Source organism: Portunus trituberculatus, chromosome 10, assembly GCF_017591435.1.
Source record: "Portunus trituberculatus isolate SZX2019 chromosome 10, ASM1759143v1, whole genome shotgun sequence".
NCBI classification, from domain to species: Eukaryota; Metazoa; Arthropoda; class Malacostraca; order Decapoda; family Portunidae; genus Portunus; species Portunus trituberculatus.
The window spans coordinates 1,739,083-1,759,257 of NC_059264.1; the positions used below are offsets into that span (position 1 = coordinate 1,739,083).

The window sequence follows — 20,175 nt, forward strand, 5'->3', positions numbered from 1 at the left end:
GGCGAGGCTTCCTTCCCGGCGGGAGGGGGGAGGCGGCCCGGTGTTGCCCTGAGAAGCCCCACACGCCGCCCGGTGACAGGAAGGACCTCAGCGGGCCGCCAGACGCCGCCGCGGAGGCCTGGCGGGTACCGCCGCGGCCCCGCGAGCACAAGAGCCTCGCCCCGCGGAGGGTGGAGAGTCCCCTGTCTCAGCTGAGCAATCCTCGCCACGACGCCCACCTCGCCCACGCCATCAGGTAGCCCACACCCGTCTGCCTTGATGTCAATATTGACGCGGCGGCGCTAGCCCTCCTCTCCTCCCGCCCCCGTTAGCTCATTGTAGTCTGTTGTTGATGTGAACCTCCCTTACCGTAACGCCAGTGTCACCTCCTAGGGCCGTGTGTTACTTGTTCCCCTCCCCCCACCCCCCGCGGCCCCACTCCCCGCCAACACTGTGTCTCTTCCCACAGGGAGCTGCACGAGGAGGAGTTCGGCCTTGACGCCGTACTGCTGGCGGAGGGAGGCCACGTGGGCGCCCACTGCGCCGTGCTGGCCGCCGCCTCGCCCTTCCTCAAGAGTCTGCTGCTGCACGCCACCGACCACCCCGCCATTATCTCCGTCACAGGTACGTGTACGTGCAGTGCACCGCACCTCGCGGCTCTTTGTCTCTTGGTACACAAGGTTCCCGTTAGGGCAACTCGGCAGTAATGCATCCCCTCTTCCCCCAGACACCTCCCTGGAGGCTCTGCAGGCCCTGGTGACCTGCCTCTACACGGGCACCGTCCCTCACGGCGTCAGCCTCCATCACCTCGCTGAGCTCGCCCGCCTGTTGAGGATGGATGACCTGAGCGCCGTGTTGCAGAAGGCCTTCCTGGCTCAGGGCGGGCCCCTGCTGGAGCTGAGCCGTCCCCAGGGCCCTCCTCCGCGCCCCCCGCACGCCTCGCACCTGGGCCACCCTGACTACCGGCGGGAGCGCTCCAGCAAGAAGGTCCGCAGCAGCCGCCTGGACGAGATCCTGTACAGGAAGCTCAACGTGGACCACCTGGCGCCCTCAGACGCCCCAGACCCCTGCCCTGGCCCGCCCGCCGCTGCAGAGTGCCCCCGGGTGCCGGGGCTTGATCCCCCGCGCGGGGCGGCGCCGGACCTGCGCGGTGGCATTCTGGGGGAGCTGCTGACCAAGGCCGACCCGCTGCGGAGCATGTTCGCGGCGGGCAGCTACGCGGCCTTCCCCGACCTGGACCTGGACGCGTCCCTCAAACCCCTCAACCTGTCCAAGGCGGGCAAGGCGCACGCCGCCTCCACCGCCGCCGACCTCTCCCCCTCGCAGGGCTGCCACACCAGCACGGCCTCCTGCAGCCTCAACTCCAGCCTGGCCTCGCAGACAGACCTCAGCCTGGGGGGCCTCTCCTCTCTGGCTCCCTCGCTACCCGCCGCCATGACGGGCCTGCTGGCGCCCCTCACGCCCTCCAACATGATCTCACCCACGGCCCTCGCCACTCTCACCTCATCCTCCATGCTGGCCTCGCTCGGGGCGCAGCAGGCGCTAGCCAAGGCCTCCACCACTACCACCACCACCACCAGCAGTAGTACCAGTAGCAGCTCCAGCAAAAACCGCAATGGTAGCAAAGGCATTATCATCAGCGGCAGCAACAGCAGCGGCAGCAGCGCCCTCAGCAGCAGCCCGTCTAGTCAGCACGCCTTGCCGCTGCTGTACACCCTGAAGAGCGGCCTGCTGAGCCCCGAGGCAGCCAAGGAGGTGTACGAGCAGCTCAAGCTGCACCCACACCTGGCCTCCCTGTCAGGCCTCGACACCCTGCACGGCCTCTCCTCCCTTGGGGCCTCGGCGGGCCTGCACACCCTGGCCGGCCTGCACTCCCTCTCCTCCCCCCACTCTTTCCCCGCGCTCTTCCCCTTCCTGGCCCACGAGGGCGGCGTGTCGACCCTCGGCGCCAAGGACTCCCACGAGGCGCGGGGCGGCCACAGCCCCAGGGAGGGCAGCCCCGAGGACCAGGGGGCGCTGAACCTGAGCAGCACCGCCAACTCCAGTGGGGACTCCCCCAGACCTGCGGGGGGAGAGGAAAGAACCACCCCAGACTCTAGCACCCCCGCCGGCTACAACCCCCACGGTGATGAGAGGGAAGGGGGCGAGGAGGCCAAGAGGCGCTCCCCCTCCCCAGAGGGCGCCCGCTACACCACCTGCCACACCCCCCACACCCCCCACCACCTTGCCAACAGCTTGATGGATTCTGGGCAAGGCGAGTGCCCGGGTGGGGGCGGCCCCCTGCCTCCTGACGGCCTCCACCCGGGGCTGACTCACCCCGGGGCCTCGCTGCCTCTGTTGCTGATGAGCTCCGGGGCGGGGTTGGCAGGGCTGTCCCAGGCCCACCCAGACCTGCCCAAGACCGTGGACGTGTCCGTGGAGACCACGCCCATCACCAAGCAGGTGCGTGCTGCCCCGGGATGCGACGCTGCTGCCCTGCTGGTGGTGCTACAAGTGCTGGTGTGACAGTAGTAGTAGCAATAGCAGCAGCACTACTACTACTTCTACTACTACTGCCACTGCTACTGCTACTGCTACTGCTACTGCTACTGCTACTACTACTACTACTACTACTACTACTACTAGTAGTAGTAGTAGTAGTAGTAGTGACAGCAGCAGCAGCAGCAGCAGCAGCAGCAGCAGCAACAACACCAGCAGCAAGGCATCTGGAATACAAAATAATCATGTTATCTTCATATCTTACTTTTCATGAGTTCAGCACATACCAGAGCTGGTTACGAAGCAACCCTCACCCCCAACCCCCTCACCCCCAATCCCCTTACTCCCAATCCCCTTACCCCCAACCCTTCACCCGCTCATCCCCTCATCCCTTCCCCGTCACTCACCCTTTCACCCTCTGTCAGTCCTTATACCACCTCCCTCAACCCTCCCACCACCTCGTCACCCCTCCCACCCCTCCCTCTCCCATTCCACCATGTCGTCACCCCTCCCATCACCTCCCTCACCCATCTCACCACCTTGTCACCCCTCCCATCACCTTTCTCACCTCTTTACCACCACCTCATCCCTTCACCCATTCATCACCCCTCCCACCACCTCATCACATCATCACCACCACCTCACAACCTCATCACCCCTCCCACCCCCTCACCTCACCCCTCCCACCATCTTCCTCCCTACATCACCCTTCCTTAAACCTTAACTCACCCATCACACCACCTAGTCACCCCTCACCCCCCTCACCACCAGCTCACCACCTCAACACCCCCTTCCACCACCTTACCCCTTCATCACCCCTTCCACACCACATCACCTCCCTCATCCTTTCCACTGTCTCCCTCACCACATCACTTCTATCACCACTTTGTCACCTCTTCATCACCCCTTCACCACCTCATCATCACTACCTCACCACCTCACCACACACACACACACACACACACACACACACACACACACACACACACACACACACACACACACACTTACCTTATCACACACTCACTCATTCACACACTCACACACTCACTCTCACACACTCACACCTTAACCACACTTTCACTCACTCTCACATACTCACTCTTAAGCCCACACACACTTCTCATGTCCTGGTGTGTCTGTGTCTGCAGGAGCCGCCCCTCGTGTCGCTGGATGACAACGATGGTGATGACAACGGCATTGAGGTCATCGAGGAGATACCCTGCAACAGAAACACTCTCATTCACGTCCGCAAGCCTTTCTACCACACCGGCATCACCACGGTAAGTCACCAGGGCGCCGCTGTGGTGGTGGTGAGAGGCAAGGATCAGTGGTGAGGTGTTGATGTTTTGTTTGGCGTGGTGTTTTTTTAGTTTAGTTATTTTGATGTTTTTTTTATTTTGTAGCTTTGTATTTTTATTTGTTTGTTTTTGTGTTTATTTATTTTCATTGCTTTCATTTGTTTGGTTTATTTGTTTATTTATTTTTTGTTAGTTTTTAGTTACTTTTGAGGTGTTATTACTTGTTTCATAGCCTGTTTCTTATTCATATTTTGTTGTCATTAATGTTTTGACTTTTTTGATTGCTGTTTAGTGCATTTCTTTTTGTTCACCCCTTCAGTAGCATGATGCGTTTCCATATTCATTCTGCTTACTATTTGGTGATTTTATACACCTTTAGAAACTCATGTGGGGGATTAAAATAGTGAAGACTGTGGCCATTAATCTTTTGACCTCCATAGACCCTTCTTCATATCAATAAAATGGTCTAATCATACACAAAACTCAAGGTAAAAATGCATCCAGTATTGAAGGGGTTAATAGCTAATGACATGGAGGTTTCTTTATTAATTCTATACCTTTCTTTATCTATATTTATTTTTTTGTTACCATTTTAACCCTTGGATTTACATTTACTACATCTTTCATTAATTGCTAATCGCTTGAACACCACTGACACTCGACCCAGCCACTCACACCCTCACTTTCCCGCACACAGATGGGGCGCAAGAGGAAGGGATGCGGTGAGTGTGAGGGGTGTCAGGTGGTGGAGGATTGTGGCCAGTGTCGGTTCTGCAGGGACAAGGCAAAGTTTGGAGGCCCTAATCGTCTCAAGCAAGTGTGTGTCTACAAGCGCTGTGTCCTTGCCGAGATGGAGCCTGAGGATGCCAAAAAGAGGAGGAAGGTGAGGCTTGATGTATGGTTCATTGTGGGACTTAATGTGGCCTTTGGGTGACTTACTGTAGGGGATCCAGGGGTCATAAGGGTCTAGAAATCTTTGCAGCCCTGACAACATCTACTATGGAGGTGGTTTGTATTTTTAGAAGTTGTAGAAATGGTGTGGTGGAGTTGGTTTTTAGTGGTGGTGACTCATGAAGGTGTTTTTAATAGTAGTGGTGGTGGTGAGTAGTTTTGTTTGCTAGTGGTGGTGATACAGAACTTTCTTTGTGGTGATGGTGCATTGTGGGGGCTTTGTGAGGTGTTTGGCTGACTTACTGTGGGGGTCCAGGGCTCATAAGGGTCTAGAAATCATTGTGGCCCTAACAACAACTACTATGGGGGTGGTTTGTAATTTTAGAAGTGGTGGTGGTGGTCTGTTTTGGTGATCTATTTGTTGTAGTTGTATAAATGGTGTGGTGGAGTTGATTTTTATTGGTGGTGACTTGTGAAGGTGATTTTAATGGTGGTGGTGGTGGTGAGTAGTTTTGTTTGCTAGTGGTGGTGTTGCAGGACTTTCTTTGTGGTGATGGTGATGGAGTATAATCTTTTAATGGTGATGGTATGCCAGAGTTTATTTATTTATTTATTTATTCTTAACAATAATGGCTGAGAATATTTATTGTTGGTGCTGGTGACTAAAAATTAAGTTTCTAGGTCGTGATGGTGATGTGATGGTGATGCATAGTACATACATAACAATCTCTTCAGTGGAGACAGTGACTAAAGTACAAATGCCCAAAGACAGTGATAAGAATACAGTAATTTGATACTAGTGCCTTGAAATTATTGTTTTTTGTCAGCAGTGACTGAGAATAAACAAGTCACAAGGAACAAAACTTACATCATTTCTCATTCCCGGCACTAAACTGATCAACAAAATGCATACAGAACAAGAATCACCATCATCACCACCACTCACTATTCAAAAAAAAAAAAAAAAAAAAAAGCTTTGTTATTATACTTTGGCAGACAGTCGTACGAATATTGCTGATTGCTGTACTTGAAAGAAAGCTTTGTTATTGTACCTTGGCAGACTGTTTTACAAAGCTGAGTTGCAGTGACAAGCAGCAGTAACCCTCTCAGACCTGCTTAGGAACTGTCATTGTAGTGGGCCTTTTTTGTTGTCATTTTTGTTACATTTAGCCAGATTTCCCTCTCACATGAAAAGAGGAAGGAAACTATCATACTAACACAGCTTTCCCACACAGACTGCCGGCAAGAAGGGGCGAGGGAAGTGTGGAGGCTGTGACGGCTGCCAACGGACGCTAGATTGTAATGAGTGTTACGCCTGCCTACACAACGCCGCTGCCCAGCCTCCAGCGCGCCGCAAGGTGAGGGGCGGCACTCTGGTTTGCTTCTATAGGCTAAGCATTGTTACTTAACCTTACATGATTGTGGGTTAACTTAGGGATCAGTGGTTGGGGGCAAGAAAAATGTGAGTCACTATTCCTATATAAAGAATTTAATAAAAAGAAAGAATGAATAAAACTGAAGTGCTGGTATTAATTTTAGTATATAATCGTAGATAGTCAAGAGAGAGAGAGAGATAGTGTGGTTATAAAAACATGAGTGTATATTGTTGTTATTGTAAGGCTTTTTAGTGAAAGAGAAGGGGAGAGGGAGAGGTTCAGATGGGAAACTTGTATCCTATAGCAAGTACATATCTATCCATTCTGTATTTATGTTATCAGTTGTTACTTTCATTCATCAATGAGGTGGATGTGGCAGGGAGGAAGGTCTCACACACAAACACATCAATTTTCACTGCGTGTTTGCGAGGAGGTGGAGGCAGTGATGCAGGAAAAGGAATCACACACACACACACACACACACACACACACACACACACACACACACACACACACACACACACACACACACACACACACACACACACACACACACACACACACACACACACACCTAATAACAATATATAAGTTAGTAGACCGTGTGGAAAAGATAGATAGACAAGACCTGGTATCACTGATGGAGGATGGAGATATATGAACAAGAGGACATTCCACAAAGATCATAAAAAATCAGTGTCTGAGGAACATTAAGAAGTTCAGTTTTTCACACAAGATGGTGGACATCTGGAATGGATTGCGTGAAGAGATTGTAACAGCAGAAAGTGTGCACAGATATAAAGAAAACTTGGATAAATGTAGATGTGGAGACAGGTCACTATGAGCCCCACTTGAACCCTGTTATATACAACTAGGTAAATACACAGAGAGAGCTCCACCATATATCCCCACCCATGACAGTCTTTCAGTCACATACAAATCACTGAGCTACAAGTCATCTTAAATGCCAAGAATAAAGCACAGAGTAACAGAAACTACTGCTACACAAACACATCCACCCATTTATCCTCCCACACTGTCGGTTGTTGTGATGAAGAGTACTAGGTGAACCACATTACACATTCAAGGGAAGGCTCGCATGACTGTAAGCTGCAAGAAATACACAACTGACAGATTTAACAGCATGATGCTTGTCATAATTAGTGCTTATAGCCCCAAGCAGTGTTAAGCAGCCTTTGTGGAGCAGTACCATAATGCGGGGTAGTTATGTCTTGGCCAGTCCTTTGTCTCTGTGGCAAGAAATGTTAATGAGGGTTTTAAATATCTCAGGTGTTGTGTTTTGGAATGTGTTTGGGTCTCAGTTGTCTTAGCTGTGCCAAAAGTGCATTCATGTTTTTTACTTGAGAGAAGTTATGGGGTGTTTTTAGCTCATTGTACTTAAAGTAGGTGTGTGTGTGTGTGTGTGTGTGTGTGTGTGTGTGTGTGTGTGTGTGTGTGTGTGTGTGTGTGTATTTACCTAGTTGTATTTATCTAGTTGTAGTTTTACAGGGCCTGGGCTTTATGCTCGTGTGGCCCCATCTCCATATCTACACTTATCCAATTTCTCTTTAAAACTATGCACACTCATTGCAGACACTACTTCTTCATTCAAACTGTTCCACGTCTCAATACATCTTTGCGGGAAACTATATTTTTTAACATCTCTCAGACATCTTCCCTTTCTCAGCTTTTTACTATGTGATCTTGTGCTTCAAATGTCATATTCTTCTCTCAGGATCAGTTTCTCATTATCCACTTGGTCCATTCCGTTGATCAATTTATAAACTTGTATCAGATCCCCTCTCTCCCTTCTCTGTTCCAGGGTTGATAGATCCATAGCCTTTAGTCTCTCCTCATATGTCATCCCTTCAAATTCTGGAACCATTCTTGTAGCCATTTTTTGTAGTCTCTCCAACTTCCTTATGTGTTTCTTTTTATGAGGGGTCCACACTACTTCTGCATATTCCAATCTGGGTCTTATTATGGTACTTATCAATTTTTTCATCATTTCTTTGTCCATGTAGTGTGTGTGCATTGTATGTGTGTGTGTGTGTGTGTGTGTGTGAGTAGAAGGGTCCGTCATTCAAAGGCCAGGTGATGAGAGGTCTACACCTCTCTAACACCGTGCACTCACATGTGAAAAAACACAAGATGATGTGTAGGAGTGAGAGCTGAAGGTGTTTTGTGTCTGCAGGTGTGTGAGATGCGAGTGTGTGAGCAGCAGCAGATGGAGGAGGTGCGGGCAGCCCTGAGTGTGGCCGGTGAGCCGTCGCCATACTCCACGGATTCCCTGATGGCGGAGACCTTTGGCATCAGCACATCGGGCGCCTCCAGCCCCACCCCGGATGGCCAGGCCAGCACCCACAATGACAAGATGAAACTCATGCGCAAGATGCTGAAGAAAAAGTTTGCGCAGCCCTACAGCAGGGTAAGCCCCCCAAAGGTCGGTGTTTCTCTTCCTTCTCCTCAGTTTGTGGTTTCTTCCCTTCTTAGTCTGGCCACCTCACCCCCCCAAGGCCTTAGCTCACCCACACCCACACCCACACCTCACCTCACCCTCACCCTCACCCTCACCAGCTGACATGCTTGCCTTCATTGTTTTGTTGTAGTGTAGGCCCAGAAGTGACGGGGAGTGATGGGAAAGACTGCTTGTTTTTTGTAACTGATGATTTACACTAGTTCTCTTTTTTGTATGATGCTAAAAGTTACATGATGAGAGAGAGATGGTAAGCTGTGACAGGAGTGTGAGAAATTGCTTATTTTTTTTATGACACTGCAAATCATTTAAATTTTTGCATAGTATATTTCACAATGAGAGGATCTGTACATGATATGGTTTTACAGTGGTGTGTTTTTTTTTGTGTGTAGTGAGATGCTTTCCAAAACAATAACATAGCTTTGTGTAGCAAACATTCAACACTAGAAGATGCTAACACAACCCTGCATCACCTTTGCTGTAGTCACACTCACCCTGGGAAGCTCCTGTGTTGTTTTGTGAGGAGGGGAATGTTCCTTATTTATAACATTTAGGCTTGCAATACTTTTCTTATTGTGTTAGTCAAGTCTGCAACACACACCCATCATCACTGTGAGAGAGCAGCACCACCACCACACCACTACACCACAACACCACACCCGTGACACAGCTGCCACCATAGCACAGTGTGGAGGCTTTGGTGTTCACTGCATTCCTGTCCTGCTGCTTGGCTTAGGTGCTCCACATGTTTAGAGAGCTGTTGGTATGAAAGCAGTGGTGATGTTATGTCCCCAGCTCAGGGCGGTGGTGAGGCAAGACATCTAGAGGCACACATTCCATTACCCACAGTCAGTCACAGTCACAGTCACTGCTAACTGTTCTCTCCTGTGACTTATTGAATTTCACTTTTCCTTCACTTCTCTGCAATTTGAGTGTCAGGAATTACTTTAGAATGAAATGTTTAAGTTTTATACCGACTTTTATCTCTTTTGCTTCAAGTTAAGTTTTAATGCTGTATTTCTTATTTAGCTTGAATAATATAGCCTTACCTAAGGTCTGGCTAATCATGGTTTTAGTCCCAAGCGACAACTTACATACCTAAGATCTTTATTATTCTTGCCATTAGTTACTTCACTCAAACTTTACTGCCTCTTATTTTCTGTGTGTGTGTGTGTGTGTGTGTGTGTGTGTGTGTGTGTTGTGTAGTGTTGTGAAATCCTGTGTTTGTGTTGCAGGTGCGGACCAAATACTACTGTGGCGAGTGTCCCGGCTGCCAGACCACCGTGCCATGTGGGAACTGTTTGTACTGCGAGGACATGCCCAAGTTTGGCGGGCCGGGGAGGTACAGGCAGGTAAGGCGGCACTCACTGATTTATTGATCATTAGAGTTTGTGTCAGAGTGAGGCAAGGTGGCAGCAGAGGCTGCAAGTTGTGCTTTGTCCTGCTGTGTGTGTGGTAGAATGAGATTGCCCTTAGCGAGGTGAAGGTAATTCATGTCTCACTTCACTGCAGCGATGAAATACAGTAGAGGTGGTTCTTTGTATTCCTTCTGGTTCTCTCTCTCTCTCTCTCTCTCTCTCTCTCTCTCTCTCTCTCTCTCTCTCTCTCTCTCTCTCTCTCTCTCTCTCTCTCTCTCTCTCTCTCTCTCTCTCTCTCTCTCTCTCTCTCTCTCTCTCTCATTAGTATCATCACTGTGTAAAGATTTCATTAATATCTCCCACCATGTCATATCCTTGTAGTTTTCACCTTCATTACTCAGACTCATTACCACCATCACCACCACTGACCCTCTCCCCTTACCTCCCCCTGCAGAAGTGTGTCAAGCAGCTGTGTGTGTACCACCCTCGCCTTCAGGCCCTCAAGCTCTCCAACCGCACCAGACTGACCTACGATGAACAGCACATATCCCAGGAAACTCTCTCCCAGCTGGGCACCGTCATCCCTGCCCCCAGTGACGAAGCCATTGATCTTGGGTGCGGGGACAGCCGGGAGCACCAGGAGGAGGTGGAGAGCCTGGAGGGGACGGATCAGGCGGATGAGGTGGATGATGTCACGGAAGGAGAGGACAGCAATGCTACCATCCATGTAAGTCTTTGCTCTTTATCAGTTTCATTCAGGATGTCTATCTTACTTTGTCTATCTATTTATTTATCTATACACTAGGCTGGTGGTCTCACACAGGCTGGCCAGACAAAGCACCACACACTCACACTCTTTATCAGTTTAATTCAGTATATGTCTCTTGTTTCATCTATTTATTTATCTATATAGCACACTAGCCAGATAAATCACCACTCACACACACACACACACACACACACACACACACACACACACACACACACACACACACACACACACACACACACACACACACACATTTTTAGCCTTTCAATCCCAGGATGACAGACACAGTTTCATTAGCCATCATACCACACCCCAGGAGCTTAGCCACACCACAGCTGGCCTCACACTTCCACAACAAGGCCTGACAGCACACCCTGGTTCATCTTGCCATCTTTGTGGTCTTGTAGTATTGAGTGAGAGGAGGTTAAGAGAAGGACTGTTTGGTTTCTCTTTACCAACCTAATATCCCTTTAAACTGTGAGGGCTGAGATGGGGGGGGGAGTGACTTGCATGCACAAACATTCTTGCATAACTTAGGTTCATGTGAGTTTGTGATGTTGTGGTTGGTTGCCATGAGTGTCTATAATAAGTTATGTTTTTTTTTATGCAAGAGGGAAAGCTGGCCAAGGGCAACAAAAGATAAAAAAAAAGGCCCACTTGATTGCCAGTTCCTTTAAAGATAAGAAGAGTTATTCAAAAGTCTGGGACAAATGTCTTAAATGAATGTGGCTGACAACACTTTCCTCCTCAGGTGCTGGATGAAGGAGAGAGCAAGGAGACCAAGGAGGAGCCTCACTTTGGGCCAGACCGCTGCTCCCCTCTCTCTCACTCCCGGCCACACCTCCCAGTGTCCTCCTCCTCCCAACTCATCCACCACTCCCTTGCTGGCCTCCCTCACTCCTCTGTCCTCCCTGCCTCCTCGGTCCTCACTCCCGCAGCTGCTGTCTTGTCATCTGCCGCTGCTGCCGTTCTCTCTTCTGCTGCCGCTGCCGCTGCCGCTGTCATGCCTCCGTCGGCATTCTCCTCTGCTGCCGCTGCTGCCGTCATATCATCAGCAGCAGCCGCCAAATCCACATCATCAATTCTCTCATCCGTTGTTGACATTTCCGCTGTTGCTGCACGGTCACGCCTGCCGGGCCTCCCCCACCCTAGCATCCTCCCCCACGGTGCTGTCCTGCCACCCGTCCTGCCCCCTGCCACCCTGCCCCCCACCACCCTGCCCCATGTCACCCTGCCACACTCTGCCGCAGCACTGCTCCACACCGCCCCACTCTCCCACACTGGAGTCCTGCCACCCTCCACACCCTTGCCACACACCCATGTCCTACCATCCACCCCCACCCTGCCACTCCCGGCAGCCATGATATCCACCCCCAGCCTGACATCAACGGCAACACTCCCGTCTACTCCCATCTTGTCCTCCACTGCACGCTTGTCCACTCCAACCATCACTTCCACAGCACTCCCTGCCACTCCCACCCTGCCACTTACTGCAGCTCTCCTGGCCACCCCTACCCTCCCCCTGACAGCCACACTTCCTGCCGCTACCACCACCACCCTCCCATCTTCTACTCCACCAGTGCCAGTTATTTCTACTCCGTCATCTTCTGTGGCACGCCCATCTACTCCGACCCTGCCATCCACTACAGCCCTCCCAGCCACACCAGCCCTCCCTCCCACTGCAGCCCTCCCATCCACCCCCATCCTCCCACTCACTCCCCTCATGTATCCATCTATCAAGCCCCCAACCACTTCTCTCCCTCCCACAGTCCCTCTCCCATCACTCCTCCCTCCCACTCCACCCATCTCCCTCATAACACCACCCGCCGGAATGCCACCCACCTTCCCAACTCTTATCCGACGCTCCACTCCCACTCCACCTCCCATGTCTCCCACTAACCACCCAGACAGCAGCACCAGCCCTGCCCCCTCCTCCTCCTCCACCACAACCACCACCACTGTCACCACTGCCTCCACCTTCCCCGTCTTCAACACCATTGGCACTAACACCACTCCTGCCACTAGTGTTGTCCTGCCTGCCACTGTTCCTATTGCTGTCACCACCACAACCACCACTAGCGTCTGTTCGCCCGTCTCACCACTGGCCACCACCACCACCACTGTCATCACCAACCCAGTCTCTCCAATTACCAAAGCTGCAACTCCACCACTAAATGTCACCACTGCTACTACTACCACTACCACTTCACCACCACCACCACCACCACCACCACTTACTGAGAACCAAAACGACAGTCCAGCTTCCCCCACCACCACTGCTGCCGCCACTACCACCACTACAGCCAGCAGTCCCTCCCCACCACCTACCACCACAGCCACCACCACCACTACAGTTCTACCCTCCACCACAGTATCAGAGAGCACCAGTAGAGCCACACCACCTCCATCACCACCACCTACTGTCCCCACCACACCACCCTCCACCCCGCCCTCCACCAGCACTCCTGCCAATCCACCCTCGCCTACCCTCATGCCAGCACCAAAAGAAGTGGAAACAGCAGCAGTGAATGAGACAGAGGGAAACGAGGAAAGGAACGACGAGGAATATGAGGGAGAGACCATCGATCTTACTGAGGGTTCCGACATCCCTTCCCCTCCCTCCACCCCATCGCCCCAGCCCAAGTCACGGGGTAGGATGCAGTTCCGGGGCCATGGGCGGGGCCAGGTGAAGAATAACAAGACCAACACCACCATAGAGACACGCCAACAGACAGCAGTGAGGAGGGGCAGCAGGAGAAGGACTACAAGATTCAAACTAGACCCTGATGACAATTCTGGTGAGTGTTGGAGGCATTGAGGAGGTGAGAGTGTGTGTAGAGTACTGTGGTGGTGTAATTAGAAGCTTATTTGTGTGGTAGAAGAGAGGAGAGGGTGTGTTAGGGGCTGTTGCATTGATAAGAGTGTGTGTAGAGTGCTGTGGTGATTTAATTAGGAGGTTGTTTGTGTGGTAGAAGAAAGGAGAAGGTGTGTTAAGTGCTATGGCATTGATAGGAATTTGTAAGGTAGAAGAGAGGGTGTGTTGGGGTTGTAGTCAGGAAGGTGTACAAGAAATTAGAAAAGGGAAGGGAGGGTGTGTTGGTGTCTGTGGCATTGTTTTACTTAATTAAGAGGGTAATTGGGAGGTAGAAATTATAACAGAACATGCAGGTGGACTTGTGGAGTGGTATTAGTAGTAGTAGTAGTAGTAGCTTTGGTGATATTTAGAGGTGGAGTTACATTACTGGATGTGATTAGAAGGATGTGTGTTAGGTAAGAGAGAAGAGAGTGTGTACAGAACCACCACAGAGAGGGAGTCAGGCTGTCATAAGAATTGAACTTTGTTGCAGCTGTCATGACACAATGGATGAGTTAATGAGTGTGTGATCTGCAAGAGTCCCAGTGTAAGGGGCTACTCAAGAGCTTATGTTTCCAGACTTTGAGGAGATGCTGGAGGAACTGGAAGCAGGAGGGAGGAAGGATACCAGCAGTGGGGGAGCAGCAGCACCAGTAGGAGCAGCACCACCAGCAGTAGCAGCAGCAGGTACCACTCACAAGGACTGCCGAGAGAAGAAGGCCCCACAAGACACCCCAAAGGACCCCCAAGTGAACAGAGTGGACACCTCGAGCCCCCTGGTCACCATGATGGGTGCACGGGCCCACCTGGGGCAGCGGGCCAAGCTGGCATATCCCGGCGTGGGGTGTCGGCCAGGCAAGATGGTGAGCCGCGCACAGAACACCGAGCCAGACATCTTTGAGTTCCAGGAGGGGCGGGAGTGTGTGGTAGAGGGGAAGGTGGAGGCGGGGGAGGCAGTGGCCCTCAAGCGTGCCGGCCCCTGCGCCTTCCCTGAGGAGGAGCTGAGTCAGGGCGGCCGTGATGTGAATGAGAATGTTGGGGCCATGAGTGAGGCCGCCTCGGCATAGCAGTGAGAGGCCAGTGCCGCCGCCGCACCCCGGAAGTACAACCCCCACTCGCCCCCGGCCAGTGGTCCTAGATGATACTTGTACAGCACCACACGCCACACACACCCACGCCACCGCTGTGTGTGTGTGCGTGCGTGTGTGTGTGTGTTTGTGTGTGTGTAAGGTGTGCTGTAGGCTTAGATGTTTGTGTCAAGACAGTGAGAGAGAGAGAGAGAGAGAGAGAACTGGGAAGAAAGACTTATGGGTGGAGCTTGAGGGAGTGTTGAGTTGTACTGTGCTTAGTTGCTCTGTTACTCACTGAGAGAGAGAGAGAGAGAGAGAGAGAGAGAGAGATAGTCAAGCAAGCAGACAAGTTCCTGGAAATATGCATTAAAGTAAAGAGCAATTTAAGCCTTCTGGTGCAAAAGACAAATCTCTTCATTCACAAGAGACAGACAGAGATAGCATGAGAGAGAGAGAGAGAGAGAGAGAGAGAGAGAGAGAGAGAGAGAGAGAGATAATAGAGCTAGTCAGGTGGAGTAGCAAAGATCTACTCCTAAGCCATGCAGTAAAGTAGATGCAAAACAGTAATAAAAAGACTTAGACACAAAAGTAGAAGGATGAGAGGGAGGGAGAGATAAGATAAAGAACTGATTAAACTTGTCATTATTTTTGGTGTAGCATTAAGAGGACGTCTTACTTAAAAATAAAAAATCTATAAAAAAAAGAATAGAAGCGATTTAAGTGCCATTTCAATTTTGTTTCTGCTAAAGATAATGATGATGATGATGATAATGCCGAGTTTATAAGCTGTCGAAATATTCCTTAACTTTATAATGATTAACTTCTTTTGTTTGAGAAAGTACAAAGTGGAGTGATTGAGTGAATGAGTGAGGGAAAGGAGAGTAGAGAGAGAGAGTGAGAGAGTTAGAGAGAGTAAGAGGGAGATGCTGACCCTTGAACTAATAGTCTGGTACTCGTAGTCACTTTGGTTACGGTTGAGTTGTTGTTCCCGTCTTGTTTGCCTTGCGGTGTTACGCTCTCGAGAGTTTATACAGGCGTGGTGCCGGGCCGGGCCGGGCTGGGCCGGCACTGCAGCGCCCCGGACGTCCCGGACACCCGCACCAGTTTTCCGTTGTGGTCGTGAGGGTGGGTGAGCAAGTGACCACCGGCCCAGTGCAGACTGTGCTGAGCGAGGCACCTGTCCTGTACATATGCCCACCCTGTGTGAAGGACTCAGCATCTGTGTGTTTGCTTGAAGGCAGTATAACATAACGAGAACACTGTATTTTGTTATACAAGCTACAAATGTTCCGTGTTCAGCGTTCCTACATATTGTTTTAGTTATTAGTGTGTAGAGCTATATTCAGAATAGAATCTTGGCCATATATATATATATATATATATCATACATATACAGTATATATATATATATAAAGAATATATATATATATATAATTATATAATACTTAGAAATATTTACATAGGAACTCAAGCTGAGTATGGCAGACAGAAAGATGAATTGTCTCATCTTGGTCCCCATGATATACTATACATTAATTCCTTATGTTAATATGTGTTGGCTGTTCATGCACTTTTTTCCTGGTACAGACCTTTGTTTGGCATCTCACAAACAAACAAACAAAAATGTATATGTAAAAAACTAAAAAAAAAAAAAATGAATACATGCAAAACACTGAAATATGCAAAATATGCGAGTGGCACCACAGCATTGAGAGGGCGAAGGCAGCAGCAGCACCACCAACACCACCACCACCACCACCACCACTACCACAACCACCTTCACCACATCCTCCTTGTTATGTCCTGCACTGTGAGGAGAGAGAGAGAGAGAGAGAGAGAGAGAGAGTAAGTAGCAGTGAGACATGCTTCCTTCTGGGGCCTCTAGTCCATGTCCTGCCCCTATGTGCCCCTGTAGTTGTCCCTGTGTCCCTTGCCTCCCCTGCCTCACCCACCACCACCACCACCACCACCCTGCTGCCGTCTGCCCGAGCAAGACACTAGTATACGAGCTGCCGCCGCCGCAGTGTGGTGTGGGGCGCCTCTCGCTGGTTATATTTTTGTGGACGAATGTTGTGGGAGTGTTGTTGGTCTTAGTGTGTGGCGCGGCGATGTGTGAGGGAGGAGTGGGGAGGCAGTGACGCACACCACCACCACCACCGCCACCACCACTGCTAGATTCATGTTGACTTTTCCTGCTGCTGGGGTGGAGTGTCTGGTGAGGATTAGGTTATGGTGACCCCGGGTGTGTGTGTGTGTGTGTGTGTGTGTGTGTGTGTGATGAAGAGAAGGATGTAAATTTTCTCGTTACCTGTTGTACCGCTGCTATGTGTGTGTGTGTGTGTGTGTGTGTGTGTGTGTGTGTGTGTGTGTGTGTGTGTGTGTGTGCATGCGTGCGTGTGCGTGCGTGTGTGTGTGTGTTTCCCTTATATGCCAGTTGTTTCCTACTAAGACATCACTTGTGGTTTTTTTTTTTTTTTCTTTTGTATTATTTATTTGTCTTGCAGTGATGAGTGTCCTTGTGTTGAGTGCAGTGTTCCTCCCCACATGCCTGCAAAGCTGTGTCACATTTCAAAGACTGTGCATGGGCCATTACAACACACACAATTACTCTGAGTTGTCTTGTCACAGCTGTTGTCACACTGGGAAGGATAAATCAGGATACCAGTTACCATTCAGCCACTCATCTGCAAGCCTGAGTGAGTGACTGGTGGGGCAACTGCAAGCATGAGACTGTGATGGATGTGTGTGAGGGTGAGGCAGTAATATCAACAGCCTCCTTGCCATTCATACACAGGCAGGATGTTCTAAAGAGATTTGTTGTGTTAGGCATGGTGCTGAACAGACAGGCTTACTGTGGCATGAAGTGTATCCCTTTAGTCTCATGCAGTGTTAGAAGAATTAATCTTTGTGATGTTAACTCTAGGGATTCCATAGTGACGAGTATTGCAGTGTTGCTAGCCAGACACAGTGACAGACTAACTAAACTTTTACTGCACAGGAAAATATCAATCCTTCCATTATTTTTAGGCTCAAAGAAAAGGGTTATTTTACCTTTTTTAAATAGTTTTAAAAATGCATGATTGGTGTATTATTTGTATGAAGTGGACAGAGTGTTCTTTCTTTTGTTATTGAGTGGTGTGTTGGTGTGAGTGTGTAAAGTGGTGTGACAAGGGGCTCTCTGGTGCCTGACACTGGCTGGCTGGCTGAAGGATGTGCACTGTTACTCTGTGTGTGTAGGAGAAGAGTTTGATCAGAAGAATAAATAGTGATGTAAATGAAAAATGGTGTTCTGTTATTTCAAATTGAGGGTTAAGGTGGATGAATTAGTAGTTTTGCGTTGCAAAATTACAAGTTTGACAATAATTGGCTTTTTGTCAGTAAAAATGAGAATGTGAGGGTTTCTGTTAATCATCTATGTTGGACAATGAAACCATGTGATTTTATTCATGTAGGTGGATTTCTGCAGCAAAATTACAGGAATTATGAGAGAATAAATGGCTTTTTATTTATTTTGTAGAATGACAAATTGTGACAAGACAAATCATTTTACCTGGCTATTTACACTTCTAGTGAGACAAGAGGTGGTAACGAGATCACATTTCATCCACTCTTTCCACCATCAACCAGAGTGTATCTCATGTACTTAGAAAAATACTCAACACACACACACACACACACACACACACACACACCAGTCTTCCCTATACCCACACTGCTAAGAGAAGAGAACATTACACCAGGCACTACCCAAGGAAACAGTTGATATACAGGATGACTGGTATGAAAGTGTTTCCCCGCGCGAGTACCCTGGGCGACCCGATGATGACCTGAGAATGTAGCGGGACCGAGCCAGGCCGCGCGAGGCTCAGCAAAGCCCCTGCTATAGCCACAAATCCCCAGCCTTTCTGTAATACTACACAACGTTGCCAAACAATACCGCACAGTGTTCAGTGTAAGTTTCATTAAAGCAAATTGAAAAGATGTTCGAGTTTATGTGCTTCCTTCCGCCTCTTACCCCCTTTTTTTGTGGTAATGTTAGAAATGGTCTCTCTCTCTCTCTCTCTCTCTCTCTCAACCTGTACATGCAAGACAGTATAACACAAGAACAACAACTTTCAACTAATGGGTTTAACAACTTCACTTTGATACGAGACAATTATTATCGCTATATGCAATGTATGGAATGTTTTTAAGTACATGCAGGAAAGTTATGGGTGAAAAGAATACGTTTTTTATTTTTTTTTTTTTTTTTTTTTTTTTTTGTATTATCTACCCAGTTTAAAGATTTGATATGGCAGAACCTGAACAAGTACATAAAGATGTCTCAAAGTGATAAGTTCACAAGAATATTTATCCTGTTAGTGATGTAGAAATGTTAATCTGTGACCCTACTGAGTGTATAAATATTGTTGCTGTCACCAAAACCATAAAAAAAAAAAATATTAAAACCAGCTTCTCTAACTACACACAGAGAGAGAGAGAGAGAGAGAGAGAGAGAGAGAGCGGGGAAAGGAAAAACACGAGTACTACAAAAATATATGTACGATAATTTATGATATCTTGATTTTTAATTTCCATGAGTTTTATTTCTTTTGGGTTGATTAACATTCAACTTTATAGATAAAATTTTTACTAATAGAATGAAAATAAAATAAGGAATGTGCATCCTTGGTCTTGGTATCACTGTGTGTCGACTGTTGTTGGTAACACAGATTCACAAGAGGAAAAGAGGCGCCAACATTTCAGTTTTCACAAGGAGTCTGTGTGGAAGAGTGTGGTGTGAGTGTCTGGGCACTCTGATGAATCACATACTTAAATCCTTCGTATTAAGACATCAATGGCTCGGTGAGTGTCTAATATTCAACGATGTGTGCTAGATAATGTCTGTGCAGTGGAGAAAGGGAATGTATGATCAGAGAAGTAGATGTTTACATGTTTAGTGATTACATTTGGAAAGAACATAATGAAAAAAAAAAAAAAAAAAACCGAAAGTAGTAATGCCGATAACGAAAACAATGTGTGTGTGGCTTTTAGTTAACAAATATTGACTTATGCTTGTTTTGACGGCTTAAGGCAGCTGTGTGTGTGTTGGCGTGCACGACTAGCTCGTCAGGGGGTGTGGTGGCCAGAGACAGCCTTCACTACCCAACTAACATAATGCTGCAACTCAATATTTCATGGTCCTGACTTGCCATCATCTGCTCCAACTTGACCATCCTAACCTTCAGGACGATGTATCAATGAACTAACGCCTGCAGACACTTAAAAATCGCTGAAATTCAAGTTTTCCGTCACCAGAGCAAGGGCTAGGCACAGGCGGTGGGCATGTCTCGGCTATTATGTGCTTTATTTGTTACTTATTATAATTCAGACGTCTCACAAAGTGGAGGTACATGCTTCGTCTTTCATGTCAGCTGTTGAGATACATTTGCATTGCCAGTTTCGTGTATTAGGAAGGCCCAGTGAGGCGAAATAACTGGTGACCGGCCCTCCTGCGCGGCGCGGCCATCTTGATGACGTCTCCAGCAGGTCCCAGCATGCATCAGCCCTGGCCAGTTCCAACGTTATTTTCATTTTTCCTCAGCTCACTTATTTCACCATACAAGTAATGTTTTCATGCTTT

General features: G+C 48.9%; 1 protein-coding gene across 7 annotated transcripts in view; it reads left to right on the plus strand.

Annotated features, from left to right (window-relative positions):
* Positions 1-18,533, plus strand: part of LOC123501815 — a 112,436-nt gene extending 93,903 nt beyond the window's left edge. For 2 of the 7 annotated variants that reach the window (XM_045250836.1, XM_045250837.1), the window contains exons 3-12: positions 449-603; positions 707-2,421; positions 3,609-3,740; positions 4,456-4,641; positions 5,885-6,007; positions 8,220-8,468; positions 9,737-9,853; positions 10,314-10,586; positions 11,380-13,426; positions 14,047-18,533. In XM_045250836.1, coding sequence (XP_045106771.1) covers positions 814-2,421; positions 3,609-3,740; positions 4,456-4,641; positions 5,885-6,007; positions 8,220-8,468; positions 9,737-9,853; positions 10,314-10,586; positions 11,380-13,426; positions 14,047-14,549 — 5,238 coding nt within the window. In that variant the 5' untranslated portion in view covers positions 449-603; positions 707-813 and the 3' untranslated portion in view covers positions 14,550-18,533. Of the gene's footprint in view, positions 236-448; positions 604-706; positions 2,422-3,608; positions 3,741-4,455; positions 4,642-5,884; positions 6,008-8,219; positions 8,469-9,736; positions 9,854-10,313; positions 10,587-11,379; positions 13,427-14,046 lie in introns of all 7 variants that reach the window. The other 5 variants (XR_006673715.1, XM_045250833.1, XM_045250835.1 and 2 more) reach the window with 5 other exon arrangements.
* The last annotated feature ends 1,642 nt before the right edge of the window (positions 18,534-20,175 follow it).